This window comes from Ranitomeya variabilis, chromosome 5 (assembly GCF_051348905.1).
Source record: "Ranitomeya variabilis isolate aRanVar5 chromosome 5, aRanVar5.hap1, whole genome shotgun sequence".
NCBI lineage: Eukaryota > Metazoa > Chordata > Amphibia > Anura > Dendrobatidae > Ranitomeya > Ranitomeya variabilis.
Genome location: NC_135236.1, coordinates 193,193,209 through 193,212,113, shown reverse-complemented (window position 1 = coordinate 193,212,113; position 18,905 = coordinate 193,193,209). Strand labels below are relative to the sequence as shown.

The 18,905-nt window shown below is 43.8% G+C and overlaps 1 protein-coding gene across 2 annotated transcripts in view; it reads left to right on the top strand.

Moving 5' to 3' along the window:
- Positions 1-18,905, top strand: part of SPPL2A (signal peptide peptidase like 2A) — a 70,350-nt gene that overhangs the window by 16,226 nt on the left and 35,219 nt on the right. For both annotated transcript variants that reach the window (XM_077263680.1, XM_077263679.1), the window contains exons 2-5: positions 8,757-8,876; positions 9,469-9,651; positions 11,860-11,949; positions 12,083-12,216. In XM_077263680.1, coding sequence (XP_077119795.1) covers positions 8,757-8,876; positions 9,469-9,651; positions 11,860-11,949; positions 12,083-12,216 — 527 coding nt within the window. The remainder of the gene's footprint in view (positions 1-8,756; positions 8,877-9,468; positions 9,652-11,859; positions 11,950-12,082; positions 12,217-18,905) is intronic.

Sequence of the window (18,905 nt, the reverse complement as noted above, 5' to 3'; positions counted from 1 at the left end):
CGCCATTTGACTTTTCAATGCAAAATTGACTGGAATTGAGATGGAACGCCATGTTGCGTTTGGAGAGCCCCTGATGTGCCTAAACATTGAAACCCCCCACAAGTGACACCATTTTGGAAAGTAGACCCCCTAAGGAACTTATCTAGATGTGTGGTGAGCACTTTGACCCACCAAGTGCTTCACAGAAGTTTATAATGCAGAGCCGTAAAAATAAAAAATCATATTTTTTCACAAAAATTATCTTTTCGCCCCCAATTTTTTATTTTCCCAAGGGTAAGAGAAGAAATTGGACCCCAAAAGTTGTTGTGCAATTTGTCCTGAGTACTCCGATACCCCAAATGTGGGGGTAAACGACTGTTTGGGCGCCAAGTGTTTCACTACAGTTTATAACGCAGAGCCGTGAAAATAAAAATTCTTTTTTTTTTCACAAAAATGATTTTTTAGCCCCTAGTTTTGTATTTTCACAAGGGTAACAGGATAAATTGGACCCGAAAAGTTGTTGTCCAATTTGTCCTGAGTATGCAGATACCCCATATGTGGGAGGGAACCACTGTTTGGGCGCATGGCAGAGCTCGGAAGGGAAGGAGCGCCATTTGGAATGCAGACTTAGATGGATTGGTCTGCAGGCATCACGTTGCATTTGCAGAGCCCCTGATGTACCCAAACAGTAGAAACCCCCCACAAGTGACCCCATATTGGAAACGAGACCTCCCAAGGAACTTATGTAGATGTGTTGTGTGAACTTTGAACCCCCAAGTGTTTCACTACAGTTTACAACGCAGAGCCGTGAAAATAAAAAATCCTTTTTTTTCCCACAAAAATGATTTTTAGCCCCCTAAATTTATATTTTCCCAAGGGTAACAAGAGAACTTGGACCCCAAAAGTTGTTGTCCAATTTGTCCCGAGTACGCTGATGCCCCATATGTTGGGGTAAACCCCTGTTTGGGCGCACGGGAAAGCTCGGAAGGGAAGGAGCACTGTTTTACTTTTTCAATGCAGAATTGGCTGGAATTGAGATCGGACGCCATGTCGCGTTTGGAGAGCCCCTGATGTGCCTAAACAGTGGAAACTCCCCAATTATAACTTAAACCCTAATCAAAACACATCCCTAACCCTAATCCCAATGGTAACCCTAACCACTCCTCTAACCCAGACACACCCCTAACTCTAATCCCAACCGTAAATGTAATCTAAACCCTAACCCTAACTTTAGCCCTAGCCCTAACCCTAATGGGAAAATGGAAATAAATACATTATTTTAATTTTATTATTTTTCCCTAACTAAGGGGGTGATGAAGGGGGGTTTGATTTACTTTTATAGCATTTTTTATAGCGGATTTTTATGATCGGCAGCCGTCACACACTAAAAGACGCTTTTTATAGCAAAAAAGTTTTTGCGTCTCCACATTTTTGAGACCTATAATTTTTCCATATTTTGGTCCACAGAGTCATGTGAGGTCTTGTTTTTTGCGGGACGAGTTGACGTTTTTATTGGTAACATTTTCGGACACGTGACAGTTTTTGATCGCTTTTTATTTCGATTTTTGTGAGGCAGAATGACAAAAAAACAGCTATTCATGAATTTCTTTTGGGGAAGGCGTTTATACCGTTCCACGTTTGGTAAAATTGATAAAGCAGTTTTATTCTTCGGGTCAGTACGATTACAGTGATACCTCATTTATATCATTTTTTTATGCTTTGGCGCTTTTATACGATAAAAACTATTTTGTAGAATAAATAATTATTTTGGCATCGCTTTATTCTGAGGACAACTTTTTTCTTTTTTCTTTGACGCTGTATGGCGGCTTGTTTTTTGCGGGACAAGATGACGTTTTCAGCGGTACCATGGTTATTTATATCCGTCTTTTTGATCGCGTGTTATTCCACTTTTTGTTCGGCGGTATGATAATAAAGCGTTGTTTTTTGCCTGTTTTTTTTTTTTTTCCCTACGGTGTTCACTGAAGGGGTTAACTAGTGATATAGTTTTATAGGTGGGGTCGTTACGGACGCGGCGATACTAAATAAGTGTACTTTTATTGTTTTGGTTTTTTTATTTAGATAAAGAAATGTATTTATGGGAATAATATTATTTTTTTTCTTTATTTAGGAATTTATTTATTTATTTATTTATTTTTTTTTACACATATGGAAATTTTTTTTTACTTTGTCCCAGGGGGGGACATCACAGATCGCTGATCTGACAGTTTGCACAGCACTCTGTCAGATCACCGATCTGACTTACAGCACTGCAGGCTTACCAAGCGCCTGCTCTGAGCAGGCATTTGGTAAGCCACCTCCCTCCCTGCAGGACCCGGATGCCGCGGCCATCTTGGATCCGGGCACCTGCAGCGAGGAGGAGGTAAGAGACCCTCGCAGCAACGCGATCACATCGCGTTGCTCCGGGGGTCTCAGGGAAGCACACAGGGAGCCCCCTCCCTGCGCGATGCTTCCCTGTACCGCCGGCACACCGCGATCATGTTTGATCGCGGTGTGCCGGGGGTTAATGTGCCGGGGGCGGTCCGTGACCACTCCTGGCACATAGTGCCGGATGTCAGCTGCGATAGTCAGCTGACACTCGGCCGTGCTCCCCCCGTGAGCGCCGCCGATCGCGCTCGACGTACTATCCCGTCGGTGGTCATACGGGCCCACCTCACCTCGACGGGATAGTATGTCCAATGTCAGAAAGGGGTTAAAGTAATGATGGCCACTCGTTTTTCTCTACTTAGCTGCTTTTTTCTTGCCATAATACAAAAATAACAGTCTATTCAGTAGGGACTATCAGCTTTGTATCCACCAGACTTCAGCTCATCACACCTGATAGTCCCACCCCATTTATAAGGCAAGAAATCCCACTTATTAAACCTGACAGGGCACACCTGTGAAGTGGAAACCATTTCTGGTGACTACCTCTTGAAGCTCATCAAGAGAATGCCAAGAGTGTGCAAAGCAGTCATCAAAGCAAAAGGTGGCTACTTTGAAGAACCTAGAGTATAAGACATAATTTCAGTTGTTTCACACTTTTTTGTTAAGTATATAATTCCACATGTGTTAATTCATAGTTTTGATGCCTTCAGTGTGAATTTACCATTTTCATAGTCATGAAAATGCAGAAAAATCTTTAAATGAGAAGGTGTGTCCAAACTTTTGGTCTGTACTGTATATATATATGTGTGTGTATATTAAAATATAATATAAATCTTGGAAATATCTCCATGCATGTGTTGTGACTGTCACACAGCCGAGACACATGCAGCTGCGGCACCGAACAGCTGATTGGGAGCGCTCCATGTATCCAGGTTCCCCATGCAGTTTCTTCGGTAAGCACTATAGCTTGCCGAATAAGGAGGGAGCCGGCGATGTTCGCTCATCTCTATTTATAACACCAGGTTGAAAAAATGATTTTAAAATCCGAAATGTTGGCCTACTGAAATGTATGTTCAGTAAATACAGTCAATACTTGGTCAGGGCTCTTTTTGCATCAATTATTGCATCAATGCGGCGTGATATGGGCCTCATACCAGCCTGTGGCACTGCTGAGGTGTTATGGAAGCCCAGGTTGCTTTGATAGCATCCTTCAGCTCATCTGCATTGTTGAGTCTGGTGTCTCTCATCTTCCTCTTGATAATACCCGATAGTTTCTCTATGGGGTTAAGGTCAGGAGAGTTTGCTGCCAATCAAGCACAGTGATACTGCTGGTTATAAACCAGGTATTGATACTTTTGGCAGTGTGGACAGGTGCCAAGTCCTGCTGGAGAATGAAATTTCCATCTCCTAAAAGCTTGTTTGCCGAGGGAAGCATGAAGTGCTCTAAAATTTTCCTGGTAGACGGCTGCGCTGACTTTGGTCTTGATAAAACACCGTGGACCTACACCAGCAGATGACATGGCTCCCCAAACCATAACTGATTGTGGAAACTTCACACTAGACCTCAAGCCGCTTGGATTGTCTGTCTCTCCACTCTTCCGCCAGACTCTGGGACCTTGTTTTCAGATGAAAGTAAATTTTGAATTTCATTTGGAAATCAACATCTTGGACCACTGAGCATCAGTCCAATTCATTTTCTCTTTGGCCCAGGTAAGATGCTTCTAGCGTTTTCTTTTGGTCATGAGTGGCTGGACACAAGGAATGCGACACTTGTAGCCCATGTCCTGGATACGTCTGTGTGTGGTGGCTCTTGAATTAATGACTCCAGCAGCAGCCCACTCCTTGTGAACCTCCCCCAAATTTTTGAATGGCCTTTTCTTAAAAATCCTTTCAATGCTGCAGTTATCTCAGTTGCTTGTGCACCTTTTTCTACCACATTTTTTCCTTCCACTCAACTTTCCATTAACATGCTTGGATACAGCACTCTGTGAACAGCCAGCTTCTTTAGCAATGACCTTTTGTGGCTTACCCTCTTTGTGGAGTGTGTCAGTGACTGCCTTCTGGACATCTGTCAAGTCAGCAGTCTTCCCCATGATTGTGAAGCCTACTAAAACAGACTAAGGGACCTTTTTAAACCCTTAGGAAGCCTTTGCAGATATTTTTTGTTAATTATTCTAATTTACTGAGACAATGACTTTTGGGTTTTCATTGGCTGTAAGCCATAATTCTCAACATTAGCAGAAATAAACACTTGAAATAGATCAATCTGTTTGTAATGGCTCTATATAATGAGTTTCACCTTTTGTATTGAAGAGCTGAAATTAACTTTTTGATGATATTCTAATTTAGTGAAAAGCACTTGTATCTAATTAAAGAAAACAACATAAATCTCACAGATGGCTATACACTGAGGGCAACTGTTGTAAAAAACCACCAGTTTCTGCACATTCGGCCAACTATGTAACGTCAATGGGGTCTTCTAACTCCCTAAATAGAAGATGTCAGGGCGAGTAGAATTTGCCATGTATTTCAGTAGACACAATGGTGAGGTTGGAAACTTACTGTTCTTTCCTCATTTAAAAAAAAAAAAAAAAAAAAGTGTTAATTAAAAGTCATATTTAAAAGTTTATACATGAGGTGATTTTAGTCATATAAAATTAAGTGTTGTTGTAATTGCATTCCATTTGGGGGACATTGTAATCCTTCGCATAACAGCATTTAGAGAGAAGTAACTAAAAAGGTCACAATCTTGTTCTTTAGAAGATCTGGTATTAGTAGACAGTCTGTTCGAGAGAGGATATTGTAATTCCTTCCATACCAAATTTAAAGGGGAATCAATGCAAGTGTTGAAAGTTTTTTGTAATGTTCAGCGAATCCAGTATTGATAAACAAAACCCTATGTAAGGCTATGTGCACACGATCCGGATTTTTCACGTTTGTTCACTGGATTTCCGCTGCAAAAACACTTAAAAACCTCTTACATTACGCATCCTATCATTTTTAATGCATTCCGCAATTTTTGTGCACATGTTGCGTTTTTTTCCGCAATAAAAACGCATCGCTGAAAAAAAAATACAGCATGTTCATTAACCCCTTCATGCCGCGGCCCTTTTTCGTTTTTGTGTTTTCGTTTTTCGCTCCCCTCCTTCCCAGAGCCATAACTTTTTTATTTTTACATCAATATGGCCATGTGAGGGCTTGATTTTTGCGGGACGAGTTGTACTTTTGAAAGTCATCATTGGTTTTACCATGTCTTGTACTAGAAAATGGGAAAAAAATTCCAAGTGTGGTGAAATTGCAAAAAAAGTGCAATCCCACACTTGTTTTTTGTTTGGCTTTTTTGCTAGGTTCACTAAATGCTAAAACTGACCTGCCATTATGATTCTCCAGGTCATTACGAGTTCACAGACACCAAACATGTCTAGGTTATTTTTTCTCAGTGGTAAAAAAAAATTCCAAACTTTGCTTAAAAAAAAAAAAAAAAAAAAAAAAGCGCCATTTTCTGATACCCGTAGCGTCTCCATTTTTCGTGATCTGGGGTCGAGTAAGGGCTTATTTTTTGCGTGCCGAGCTGACGTTTTTAATTATACCACATTTGTGCAGATACGTTCTTTTCATCGCCCGTTATTGCATTTTAATGCAATGTCGCGGCGACCAAAAAAACGTAATTCTGGCTTTTCGAATTTTTTTCTCGCTACGCTGTTTAGCGATCAGGTAAAATGCTTTTTTTTTATTGATAGATCGGGTGATTCTGAACGCGGCGATACCAAATATGTGTAGACTTGTTTTTTTTTTATTGTTTTATTTTGGATGGGGCGAAAGGGGGGTGATTTAAACTTTCATATTTGTTTTATTTTTTCCATATTTTTTTTTACTTTTGCCATGCTTCAATAGCCTCCATGGGAGGCTAGAAGCTGGCACCACTCGATCGGCTCTGCTACGTAGGAGCGAAGCTCAGATCGCTCCTATGTTCTGATGATCTGATGTTCGCTGCTATGTAGCAGAAATGCAGGTGTGCTGTGAGCGCCGACCACAGGGGGGCACTCACAGCAGGCCGGCATTAGTAACCATAGAGGTCTCAAGGCTCAAGGACCTCTATGGTTACCATCCTGATGCATCGCCGACCCCCGATCATGTGACGGGGTCGGCGATGAGGTCATTTCCGGACGGAAGCGCCGGATAAATGCCGCTGTCTGCGTTTGACAGCGGCATTTAACAGGTAAATAGCGGCAGGTGAATCGCGATTTCACCCGCCGCTATTGCGCACACATGTCAGCTGTACAAAACAGCTGACATGTCGCGACTTTGATGTGGGCTCACCGCCACAGCCCGCATCAAAGAGGGAGACACGACATGCGTGGTAATAGTACGGCGCATGTCGTGAAGGGGTTAATTTTGCGGATTTGCCGTTATATTATTGCATTGGGAAGCTCCGGAAAAAAAACGCAAAAAATCTGCAAAAAAAGCACATAAAACGCAAAAAAAAAACCCGCATAAAATACGGGTGCTGATTTCCTGTAAAAGTAGTTCGAATTTGCTCAGGAAAATTCTGCACACTTTCCTAAACGTGGGCACATAGCCTAAAAGTTATGAAGGACCATCTTATCTATGTAAATTGAAATGTTTGTGTAATCTTAATATATTCTGGTCATTCAGATAGGGAAGAAGTCCTGGTGTCATGTTTTTCTTTTCCCTTTTCCTATTTTCCCTTTTATTATTAAAATTAATAAAAAGATTGAAGAAAAAAAAGTGTTAAACAATTAGGCTGTGTGCACACGTTGCGTTTTAACGCGTTTTTTTTCCGCTTTTTTTGCTATAAAAACGCATAAAAAACGCTTACAAATGCATCCCATCAATTATAATGCATTCTACAATTTTTGTGCACATGAAGCGTTTTTTTCCGTGAAATAAAATGCATTGCGGTAAAAAAACGTAGCATGTTCATTAATTTTGCGGATTTTTCGCGTTTTCCCCGCTATTTAATGCATTGGGAAAAAAACTCATGCTGATTTCTGGCAGAAATGTCCGGTTTTGGTCAGGAAATTTCTGCAAGAAATCCTAAATGTGTGCACATACCCTAAAAATGAGCATGTTTGTCCCTGCATGTTAATAAGGGACGTTGGGAGGAATAACTGTTGGCTGATCGCTATTAGCAGACAGGGAGATTTGCATCTACTGTATTTTTCGGACTATAAGGTGCACTGGACCATAAGATGCACCTCAAATTTTGGGGTGGAAAATAGCAAAAAAAAAAGATTTTTATAAGATGGGGGTTTGTCTTATTGTCTGAATTTAAGGTATCTTTCCTGAGGGCTGGCGGTGGTAGAGCGGGTCACAGGAGTCAGGGTCTCTTCCACAGGAAGCCGGCGGCAGCAGAAGTGGGGCAATGATGCAGTCCCGGGGTATCCTAGCAGTGCAATGCTGTGGGTCCGGTGTCGGTGGTGAGGCAGAGCAGAGTGCGTTGCGTGGAGCAGGTTCCCTTCCTCAGGATACCGTCGGCAGAAATGTGGCGATGCTGCGGCCCGTTGTCCACAGTGAGCAGAGCCGAGTGCATCATTGGTTTTTCGGCGGCCATTTTCCTGAGGCCGCGCGTTCGCATATTGAGATCTCGGCAGCCCTCGACTTCAAGAAAATGGCCGCCGAGATCTCATCACGCGCGGCCTTCGTCGGCCATTTTCCTGAAGCCGAGGGCCGTCGAGATCTCAAGCCCACATCCTCAGGAAAGTGGAGCGACAGATGTCAGCCGAGATCTCAATCCGCACGCACGCTGCCTCTGGCAGCCCACGGCTTCAGAAAGATGGCCACAGGGAAACCAATGATGCACTCTGCACTGCTCACTGCCGACACCGAGCTTCAGCATCGCCACACTTCTGCCATGCCGGTTTCCTGAGGGACGTTGCTGCACCGCTGCCGCAATCCCCCAGTAAGCCTGTGTTTGGACTATAAGACGCACCCCCCATTTTCCTACCAAATTTTTTGGGGAAAAAGTGCGTCTTATAGTCCGAAAAATACGGTAATCCCTCATTAACTAATAAACCAATAGGTAGAGAAGCGATTTCTCATGCGGGTGGATAAAAGCATTATGTGACAAGTACATCATTTACATGGGGAGCAGAAACATTTTTCTGACTTCCACCTTTCCTTCACATTAGGTAGAGGAGCTGTGCACTCCGGTAGGTTTTAGTTTTTATGAAGAATGTATTGCCACCTTCTCCTTATATCTGGTAATAGTTGAATGTGTTGTAGAGAGCGAGTCATTATCCTTTGCTTTTCCGTATCTTTGTTGGTGACAGTATTTCAGAGTAAGTAACGGAATTTGTCTTTCCATTGTCAAATAACCCAGTGTATATTTGCTCCATGTGTTCCCTAACAAAGCTGTATTTACTTTACAGATACGTGCCACTCACGGCATTTTACATGCAGAGGGTGACAAGGGGCCGAATTCTGAAAAAGATTACTGCATAACGTACAATTCATCATGGACAACACTCCCAACATCTTACACCAATGCGGTAAGTTATTACACAATAGATATGTATACTTTTTCTGAGAAATCCCCTTAATACATTTAGTGTCAGGCAACCGCTTGAAGTGATAGCACTGTAATCCTCATGGACTACTGACAGCACAAGTTCCATAGCAGAAGCTAAGTTAAGGTACCTTCACACTCAGCAACTTTACAAAGAGAACGACAACGATCCGTGACGTTGCAGCGTCCTGGATAGCGATCTCGTTGTGTTTGACACGCAGCAGCGATCAGGATCCCGCTGTGATATCGCTGGTCGGAGCTAGAAGTCCAGAACTTTATTTGGTCGTCAGGTCGACGTGTATCGTCATGTTTGACAGCAAAAGCAACGATGTCAGCAATGTTTTACATGGAGCTAACGACCTGTGAGAACGATAAGTGAGTCACTGTTACGTCACAGGATCGCTCCTGCATCGTTCCGGAGCTGCTGTGTTTGACGTCTCTACAGCGACCTAAACAGCGACGCTGCAGCGATCGGCTCGTTGTCTATATCGCTGCAGCGTCGCTGAGTGTGACGGTACCTTAAAAATGACGTGACAGTTTTTTAATTAAATAACATTGATTATCTTTTCTTTTAGATGTACTACAAGCTAGAAAATATAACTACTGTCTGGCTGTGCAGTGAGACCGAAGTACCCACCACAGGCCTGAAGGATAAAGCCGTGGTGGTGATGGTGGGCAATTGCTCCATTTTGGACAAAGCTAGGATTGCTCAGAACAGCAATGCAAAAATGTTACTTGTGGCCAGTAAGGATGGTCTGGTAGGTGTCTGGATTTCACTGCTGAAAGAGTTTCAAGAGTTTCATGTTAAAATCCTAATTTGCAGTCCCACTGATTCAGATTAATAATAATTAGTGATGAGCGAGTATACTCGTTGCTCGGGTGACTTCCGAGTATTTGTGACTGCTCGGAGATATAGTTTTCATCGCCTCAGTTGCGTGATTTACGGCTTCCAGATACGCTGAATACATGTGGGAGTTCCCTAACAAACAGGCATTCCTCACATATATTCAGCGTATCTGGAAGCCGTAAATCATGCAACTGAGGCAATGAAAACTATATCTCCGAACAATAACAAATACTCAGAGTTCACCCGAGCAACGAGTATACTCTCTCATCACTAATAATAATCTTCACTATTTTTCATATTCGCTGTACGATTCCACTTGGTTAATGCCCATAAAGAAACTGCAGGATGGATAACTGTTAGCAATGATTAAATGAGTAGATATACATAAAGCCAGTGAGGGAAAACATGGCCGGGCTACTGTATGTGAGTCTGATGCCATCCAACAAAACATCAGGCTCTCCATTATTGGTATCTCGGAAACTGCTCTGAAAGTTTATTTCCTCCATTAGAAGGGAAAGTAATCAGTGGTGAAGTGAATATGGGGGCAACTTTTTTAACAGTAGTTGGTGTCATAAATATCTCTGCTTTTCATCACCATACAGTGAAAAAAAATATCCAATGTACAGTGCCACTCTACTGTAGCAGTGCTACTCATGTAAATCCCACCAAATAGTGAACAGATAGCAGCGCCATACATAGTGATCTACAGAGGTTAAATAATAGTGTACAATAAATGTAAAAAGTGTTGATGGTCACAAACATTGGGTGCTGAGCCTCCTTTGGCACCATTTTCAGCACCCTGTGATACTACTCAGGTCGCACAGGTAAAGGACTGTTCTCAATTTAAGGAACATATACTTTATTGGGTGACATTAGTTTATACTGATCAGCCATAACATTAAGACCACTAATATTGTGGAGACCCCATTATGCTGACAGAGCCCCATTATGCTGACCTGTTGAGGCATGGACTCCACAAGACCTCTGAAGATGCCCAGGAAAGTAGCAGCAGATGCACAGTTGGCTTTTTCTTTATCACATCCCACAGATGCTCAGTGTGTGGGATCATGTCAGCAACTTGAATTATTTGTCATGTTCTTGAACCATCTTTGCAATGTGGCAATGCGTATTATCCTGCTAAAGAAGCCACTGCCATAAAGGGGTGTCCTTGGTCAACAATATTGTTTATGTAGGTGATGCATGTGATGGTAACCTCCACATGAATGGCCGCACCCAAAGTTCACTAGCAGCACATTGCCCAGAGCATCACAATGCCTCCACCAGAATGCCGTCCTCTCATGGTGTGTCCAATCCCTTCCTCTGGAAAAGATGCACATGCCCTCAGCTGTCCACATAATGTAAAGTAAAATGAGATCAGACAAGGCCACCTTCTTCCATTACTTCTTAGCCTAGTTCTGATGCTCATATGTCCAATGTAGACACTTTCATTAGTGGACAGTGATCATCTTGGGCTCAATAACTGTTGTGTGGTTACACAGCCCTGTGAACAGTACTCTGTGATGCACTGTGTCTTCTGACACCTTTCTGTCATAGTTGGCATTAACTTCTTCAGCATTTTGGGTAGCTGGTCAGACAGACTAGCCTTCACTCCCTATCATTGAGCCTTTGGCGTCCAAGGTCACATATTGACAGGCTGTCCCTACTCGGACTACTTTTGATCAGTACTAAGCACTGCATACCATTAATACACCACAAGACCTGCCTTGTTGTAAGTGACGTACCTCTGTCATCTAGCCCTCACAATTTGGCCCTGTATGGCAATGAATGTGTATAGACTTTTATTATATGAGCCCTGGATAAGTGAATGCTGGAGTGACAGATGCAGTGTCCAACAAGGACTGTGTTTCTCCCTTTTTCGTAAATGATGGCCGTGGCCTGTGTAAAGAACAAGAGTAATATTTGGGCAAAATCTATACATATTGCCCAAGTAGTAACAGTCAGCAATTCTTACAGTCCTAGGATTGCATTGCCGTTTTTCCCATATGTGCTGTATTAGTCTGGAGGACACGATGTTTCCGGAGCTCGGTGTGATCGCCAGGCCTTGTGAATTTATATAATTACCGCATTAATGTTATTAATACAGTCCCATCTATTACAGCCTCGTCCCACAGACAACAGAAGTGGCTATGAAAGCCTTACAATACCTATTGCATATGTGAAATATGGAGATATCCGTGGCATGGAGCAGGTATGTGCCCTTTATATACAATGGTTTAGCTTGAGAGGGAAAGGGTTACGGTGCTTCCATGTGTGCATTTGGTAAAACTAACACCAGAAGGTGAGTAACCAACAACTTGTTTATTTTTCTCTTCTCTTCTTAGGATGTTGGAAAGAATATTAATGTGACAATGTATTCCCCATCGCCTCCATTGTTCGATTACAGCATGTTGGTCATATTTCTTATCTCCGTGTTCACTGTGGCACTCGGTGGCTACTGGAGTGGAGTATCAGAGCTGTAAGTGTGAAGGAGGGAGATTGTCTGCTCAAATGCCATGTCACATGTGGAGGAGGGAAGGGATCCTGCTCCTATAATGCATGTGTCACACACTTGGCACTGTACTGTCACCTTTGTAAATGCTCAGCTTATCTAAACCTATTTATTGTGGCATGACATAAAGAACAATAGCTTTATATGTGACGGCTATTGGAATCTGACCTATTACAAGCTCTAGCTTTCACTAATAGTACAAAGACTAACACTCGGATATCTAGAACTATAGAGAGGACTTCAGTTCACACAGTTCCCCGAATAACAAAGTCTCCCACCGTGTAATGGTGGAATATACAGGTGCGTCTCACTAAATTAGATTATCATCAAAAAGTTAATTTATTTCAATTCTTCAATACAAAAAGTGAAACTCCTATATTATACAGAGTCATGATCTCAGTAAAATAGAATTATTAACAAAAAACACCTGCAAAGGCTTCCTTTGTGTTTAAAAATGTCCCTCAGTTTGTTTCATGAGGCTCCACAATCATGGGGAAGACTGCTGACTTGACAGATGTCCAGAAGGCAGTCATTGACACACTCCACAAGGAGGGTAAGCTACAAAAGGTCATTGCTAAAGAAGCTGCCTGTTCACAGAGTGCTGTATCCAAGCATATTAATGGAAAGTTGAGTGAAAGGAAGAAGTGTGGTTAAAGAGGTGCACAAGCAACTGGGATAACCGCAGCCTTGAAAGGATTGCTAAGAAAAGGCCATTCAAAAATTTGGGGGAGATTCACAAGGAGTGGACTGCTGCTGGAGTCATTGCTTCAAGAGCCACCACACACAGACGTATCCAGGACATGGGCTATAAGTGTCGCATTCCTTGTGTCAAGCCACTCATGACCAATAGACAACGTCAGAAGCTTCTTAACTGGGCCAAGGAGAAAAAGACCTGGACTGTTGCTCATTGGTCCAAGGTATTGTTTTATATTAAAGTAAATTTTGCATTTGATTTGGAAATCAAGGTCCCAGAGTCTGGAGGAAGAGTGGAGAGGCACACAATCCAAGCTGCTTGAGGTCTAGTGTGGTTTCCACAATCAGCTATGGTTTGGGGAGCCATGTCATCTCCTGGTGTAGGTCCACTGTGTTTTATCAAGACCAAAGTCAGTGCAGCAGTCTACCAGGAAATTATAGAGCACTTCATGCTTCCCTCTGCCGACAAGCTTTTTGGAGATGGAAATTTCTTTCTCCAGCAGGACTTGGCACCTGTCCACACTGCCAAAAGTACCAATACCTGGTTTATAAACCACAGTATCACTGTGCTTGATTGGCCAGCAAACCCGCCTGACCTTAACCCCATAGAGAATCTCTGGTAAACAATGGAAGACGGGGAAGGGAGAGTCAGCTCACCACCCGTTGCAGCAAAGTCCAGGTTCCGGGTGGAGGAATGCACAAGAAGAAGAAATCCAGAGTGTTAACAGGTAAGTAATAAAAGTCTAGTATTTAGTGAAAAATCAGTTCTTAAAAAACATGTTGACATGCGGCTTTGGCAAATGCACAAATCCTACTGAACCACAATCACACGCTGCTCAGAAAGGCCAATCAAATCATTCAAAGTGAAATCACTTGTTGAAGTGTTAACCCATGGATTGCCTTGTGTATATATAAAGGGGAATACTAAAAAAACAAAGTGTGTGAATAAAAACAACAAGTATAATATATGCACAGGACAAAGAATAAACACACAAAAAAAGAACTTAAACATGGAAATGTAAGTGCATTCAATGTTGAACGTATGTAAAATCATGAAGAGATTGTGGAAACCATAAAAAAATAATAATAATTACTACAAGCTATTAATATTGCAAAATAAGATCATGTCTTATATTTAATCCAAATGGTTGTCTTGTTGCTAAAATGAAAATCCAAAAGAGCTCACGATTCAGAATTTTTTTCTTAACCCCTTCATGACTGGATTTTTTTTCGACTTTGCGTTTTCATTTTTTGCTCCCCTCCTTCCCAGCGCCATAACTTTTTTATTTTCCCTTCCCCCATGACTGCACACCTGAGAGAGGGGATCCGCCCAGTCAGGACAGGAACCCTACTGAAAATAAAAGGGCGGTACCTCTCCCTCGCTTCAGTTGGGTTTCCTGTCCTGACAGGGACCCTTGTGCTGAACACGGCGGTTCGACTTACCCAGGTCCCGTCCCGGCGTGGAAGAACAGGCAGCGCCTGTGCGTCGGAGGTTCGGGTCCTGGAGGCGCCGTCCGCAGGTCCCCCCGGGTCACTGCGTCCGTGCGGGCGTTGTGCAGCATGGTTGGAGGACCGGGTTCCTTCCATGGCTGCCACGCCGCCCATCCCTCTCTGCCGGCGCGGCGGCCGCTTCCGGGTCGCTCTTCTGACGTCGCACGTCAGGCCCGCTGTGAATGGGCGTGCCCGTGTGACGTCGGAGGCAGGCGCCGGATCCAAGATGGCGGCGCCCATGAAGAAAACGCCGGCCGGTGAATGAAGACTCCGGCGGCATGGCAGAGAGGGGGAGGGATCACTATTGGGCACCGGAGAGGCGGGGAGTGCAGTGGTCGCCCCATAAAAGGGTGCTGGACCACAGAAGACGCGCTCATGTCCAAAAACTTCGCCATGGAGGTAGGACAACAAGAGCAGCTGCAGCAGTCTTCTTCACAGCAGCAGCAGCCGGAGCTCTCACCAGATGCCTTGCCGAGCCACCAACATACCAGGAGCAGCCGCTCAAGTGGTAAAAACAGTGGTCGTTCCGTCCGGCAAGATTCGTCAACGTCCAGGAGGGACGCTTCACGTGCATCTGTCCAGCCTCAAAAATCGGTACCCTTGATTGTCGGCGGTGGTGAGTGATCTACGTGAATGTATCCCTTATGGTAACAGGGTCCATTTTTCTGTTTTGATCACTAGGGGTCCAGGAAAGCTACCGGTAAAACAAAGAACCGAGAGTGTGCCCTTTGTAAAAACCCGCTCGCAGTGCAGTATCGGAAGGATCTCTGTGCTGACTGCATAAATAAGACTATTCAAGAAGAAACCCCTAATTTCACCACTAGCCTTAAAGCCATAATACAGGCTGAAATAAAAAACTCAACCAATCCATAGAGAACTACTCTTTCAAGATGGAGTCTATAAATACGACCATAAAACTCCTTTTCCAACACTGCTTCATGGCAGTAATAGACTTGAAAGATGCGTATTATCATATACCAATGCATCCGGAATATCAGAAATACTTGAGAGTAGCTCTCTATGTCCAGAACCAGATGAAACATTATCAATACACAGCCCTTCCGTTCGGTCTGTCTACAGCTCCCAGGGTGTTCACCAAGGTGATGGTGGAAGTAATGTCATACCTCCGGTCCCGGGATGTAGTCATTGTCCCATATCTGGACGATTTCCTGGTAATAGGAAGATCAGAGTCCCACTGCACTCATCAAGTATCAGTGGTAACATCAACTCTAAGGGAGCTGGGTTGGATAATAAATATCCCCAAGTCCAGACTGCTGCCAGTAAAATTACAGTCCTTCCTGGGGTTAATACTGGACTCCGAACGTCAGCTCTGCCTTCTTCCAGAAAACAAGGTAGACAAAATAATAAATCTGACCGGTACAGCAATACGCCAGCCGACAATGACTCTGAGAAAGGCAATGTCCCTTCTAGGCTCGTTAACATCGTGTATTCCGGCAGTAGAATGGGCACAATTCCACCTAAGACAACTACAGTGGGAAGTTCTCTCAGCCCAAAGACTGCTAAAAGGGCATTTAGAAGGAAATCTATGTCTCTCCCTGGGCGTAAGGGATTCCCTAGTTTGGTGGACTGTGAGAAACCACCTGACAATGGGGGTCCGGTGGCAAAATCCGGTCATAGACATTATCACGACCGACGCAAGCGGTACAGGTTGGGGGGCTCACCTGAGGTCTCACTCTGTACAAGGGACCTGGTCCATACGAGAAAAGAACTATGGATCAAACGAAAAAGAGCTGTGGGCAGTGGAGAAATCCCTAAGACATTTTCTTCCTTTACTCCGGGGTCGCCATACTCGAATCCTGACGGACAATCGAGCAGTGGTGGCGTATGTCAATCATCAGGGGGGAACGAGGTCCAAAGGCCTCATGCAGGCATCAAACATACTCTTTCAACTAGCAGAACAACACCTGTCATCTCTGTCGGCATTGCACATCAAAGGCACAGAAAACACTCAAGCGGACTTCCTGAGTCGCAGAGGCTTAAGGCAGGGGGAATGGTCATTAAACCCCCAGATATTTCAACAAATAGTCCAAGCCTGGGGCACACCAGAGATAGACTTGTTCGCCAACTCCCACAACAGAAAAGTCAGGAGGTTCTGCTCCTTGAATCCGAGAGAACATCCCTTCGCAGTAGATGCCCTACTGATACCTTGGAAGTTTTCTCTGGCCTACGCATTCCCCCCGATAGTGATGATTCCAGCTGTGATCCGGAAGATCAGAGAGGATCAGGCGAATATCATCTTCATAGCTCCCTTTTGGCCAAGGAGACCTTGGTTCTCCCTTCTAAGGCAGATGTCTGTAACAGACCCATGGATCCTGCCAGAGGTTCCGGACCTGCTAACCCAGGGCCCAGTGACCCACTCTCAGGTGAAGGGCTTCCATCTCGCAGCCTGGAATTTGAGAGGGCGTTACTAAGTCGCCAAGGATTCTCTCCAGGGTTAGTCTCCACCCTGTTGAAAAGCAGAAAACCCATAACCTCTAGAATCTATGGTAGGACATGGAAAAAATTTCTCGACTTCCTGGGGGAACCATTGGGGGAGGTGGCTCCAATAGGTCCTATCCTAGAGTTTCTGCAAGCAGGATTACATCTTGGGTTAGCAACCAGCACCCTTAAAGTTCAGGTTTCTGCCTTGGGGGCCCTATATAATTGTAATCTTGCCTCAAATAAATGGGTCTCACGATTCATAAAATCTTGTAGTAGATCTCGGCCAGTTATTATCCCAAAAATCCCTCCTTGGGATCTAAATTTGGTCTTAGAAGCCCTGACTAAACAGCCCTTTGAGCCTTTGCAGGAGTTATCACCTAAGTTACTTACCCTTAAAACAGTTTTACTAGTAGCCTTAACATCGGCACGTAGGGTAAGTGATTTACAGGCCCTGTCAATATGCCCTCCTTATACTCAGGTTTTTGATGACAGGATTGTTCTAAGACCAGACCCGGCTTATCTCCCCAAGGTGGTTCAAAAGTTCCATAGGAGTCAGGAGATTACTTTACCATCTTTCTGTAGTAATCCTAAAAATCCAGGGGAACAAAGGTTCCACATGTTAGATGTGAGAAGATCTATGTTACAATACATGTCTGTGACTAATCAGTGGAGGAAAGACCAAACCCTATTCGTAGCCTTTCAGGGTAGCAAAAGAGGGTGCGGGGTAGCTAAAAGTACCATTGCTAGATGGATCAGGGAGGCCATTAGTTTATCCTATTCTGCAAGTGGCACTCCGGTTCCTGACGGCATCAAGGCTCACTCCACCAGAGCCGTGGCTACCTCCTGGGCAGAGAAAGCTGAGGTATCAATTGACCAAATTTGCAAGGCCGCTACCTGGTCCTCACCCTCAACTTTTTTCAAACACTACCGGCTAGACCTTTCCTCCTCTGCTGACCTAACCTTTGGTAGAAGGGTGCTCCAAGCGGTGGTCCCTCCCTAAGGTTTCATTCTACAAAATTCTCTCAGGTGTGCCGTCATGGGGGAAGGGAAAACACCAAGGTTACTTACGGGTAGCCGGTTTTTCCGGAGCCCATGACGGCACCCGTATATTCCCCCCCTTTTTTTCACCCTTTCGGTGTGCACTATTGTTTTGGGTGTGTTTAGTTAATATAATGTGGTGTTGGATTGCCATGTATACTAACCAGGGGGGCCTCTCATGCTCTGAAAACCAACTGAAGCGAGGGAGAGGTACCGCCCTTTTATTTTCAGTAGGGTTCCTGTCCTGACTGGGCGGATCCCCTCTCTCAGGTGTGCCGTCATGGGCTCCGGAAAAACCGGCTACCCGTAAGTAACCTTGGTGTTTTTCTGTCAATATGGCCATGTGAGGGCTTATTTTTTGCTGGACAAGTTGTACTTTTGAACGACATCATTGGTTTTAGCATGTCGTGTACTAGAAAACAGGAAACATTCCAAGTGCGGTGAAATTGCAAACAAAAGTGCAATCCCACACTTGTTTTTTGTTTGACTTTTTTGCTAGGTTCACTAAATGCTAAAACTGACCTGCCATTATGATTCTCCAGGTCATTCTGAGTTCATGGACACCAAACATGCCTAGGTTCTTTTTTATCTAAGTGGTAAAACAAAAATATTCCAAACTTTGCTAAAAAAAAAATGGTGCATTTTTCCGATACCCGTAGTGTCTACATTTTTCGTGATCTGGGGCCGGGTGAGGGCTTATTTTTTGCGCGCCGAGCTGACATTTTTAATTATACCATTTTGGTGCAGATACATTCTTTTGATCGCCCGTTATTGCATTTAAATTCAATGTCGTGGTGATCAAAAAAACGTAATTCTAGGGTTTCTAATTCTTTTTCTCGCTACGCCATTTAGCGATCGGGTTAATCCTGTTTTTTATTGATAGATCGGGCGATTCTGAACACGGTGATGCCAAATATGTGATTTTTTTTTTACATTGTTTTATTGTGAATGGGGCGAAAGGGGGGATTATTTAAACTTTTAATTTTTTTTTT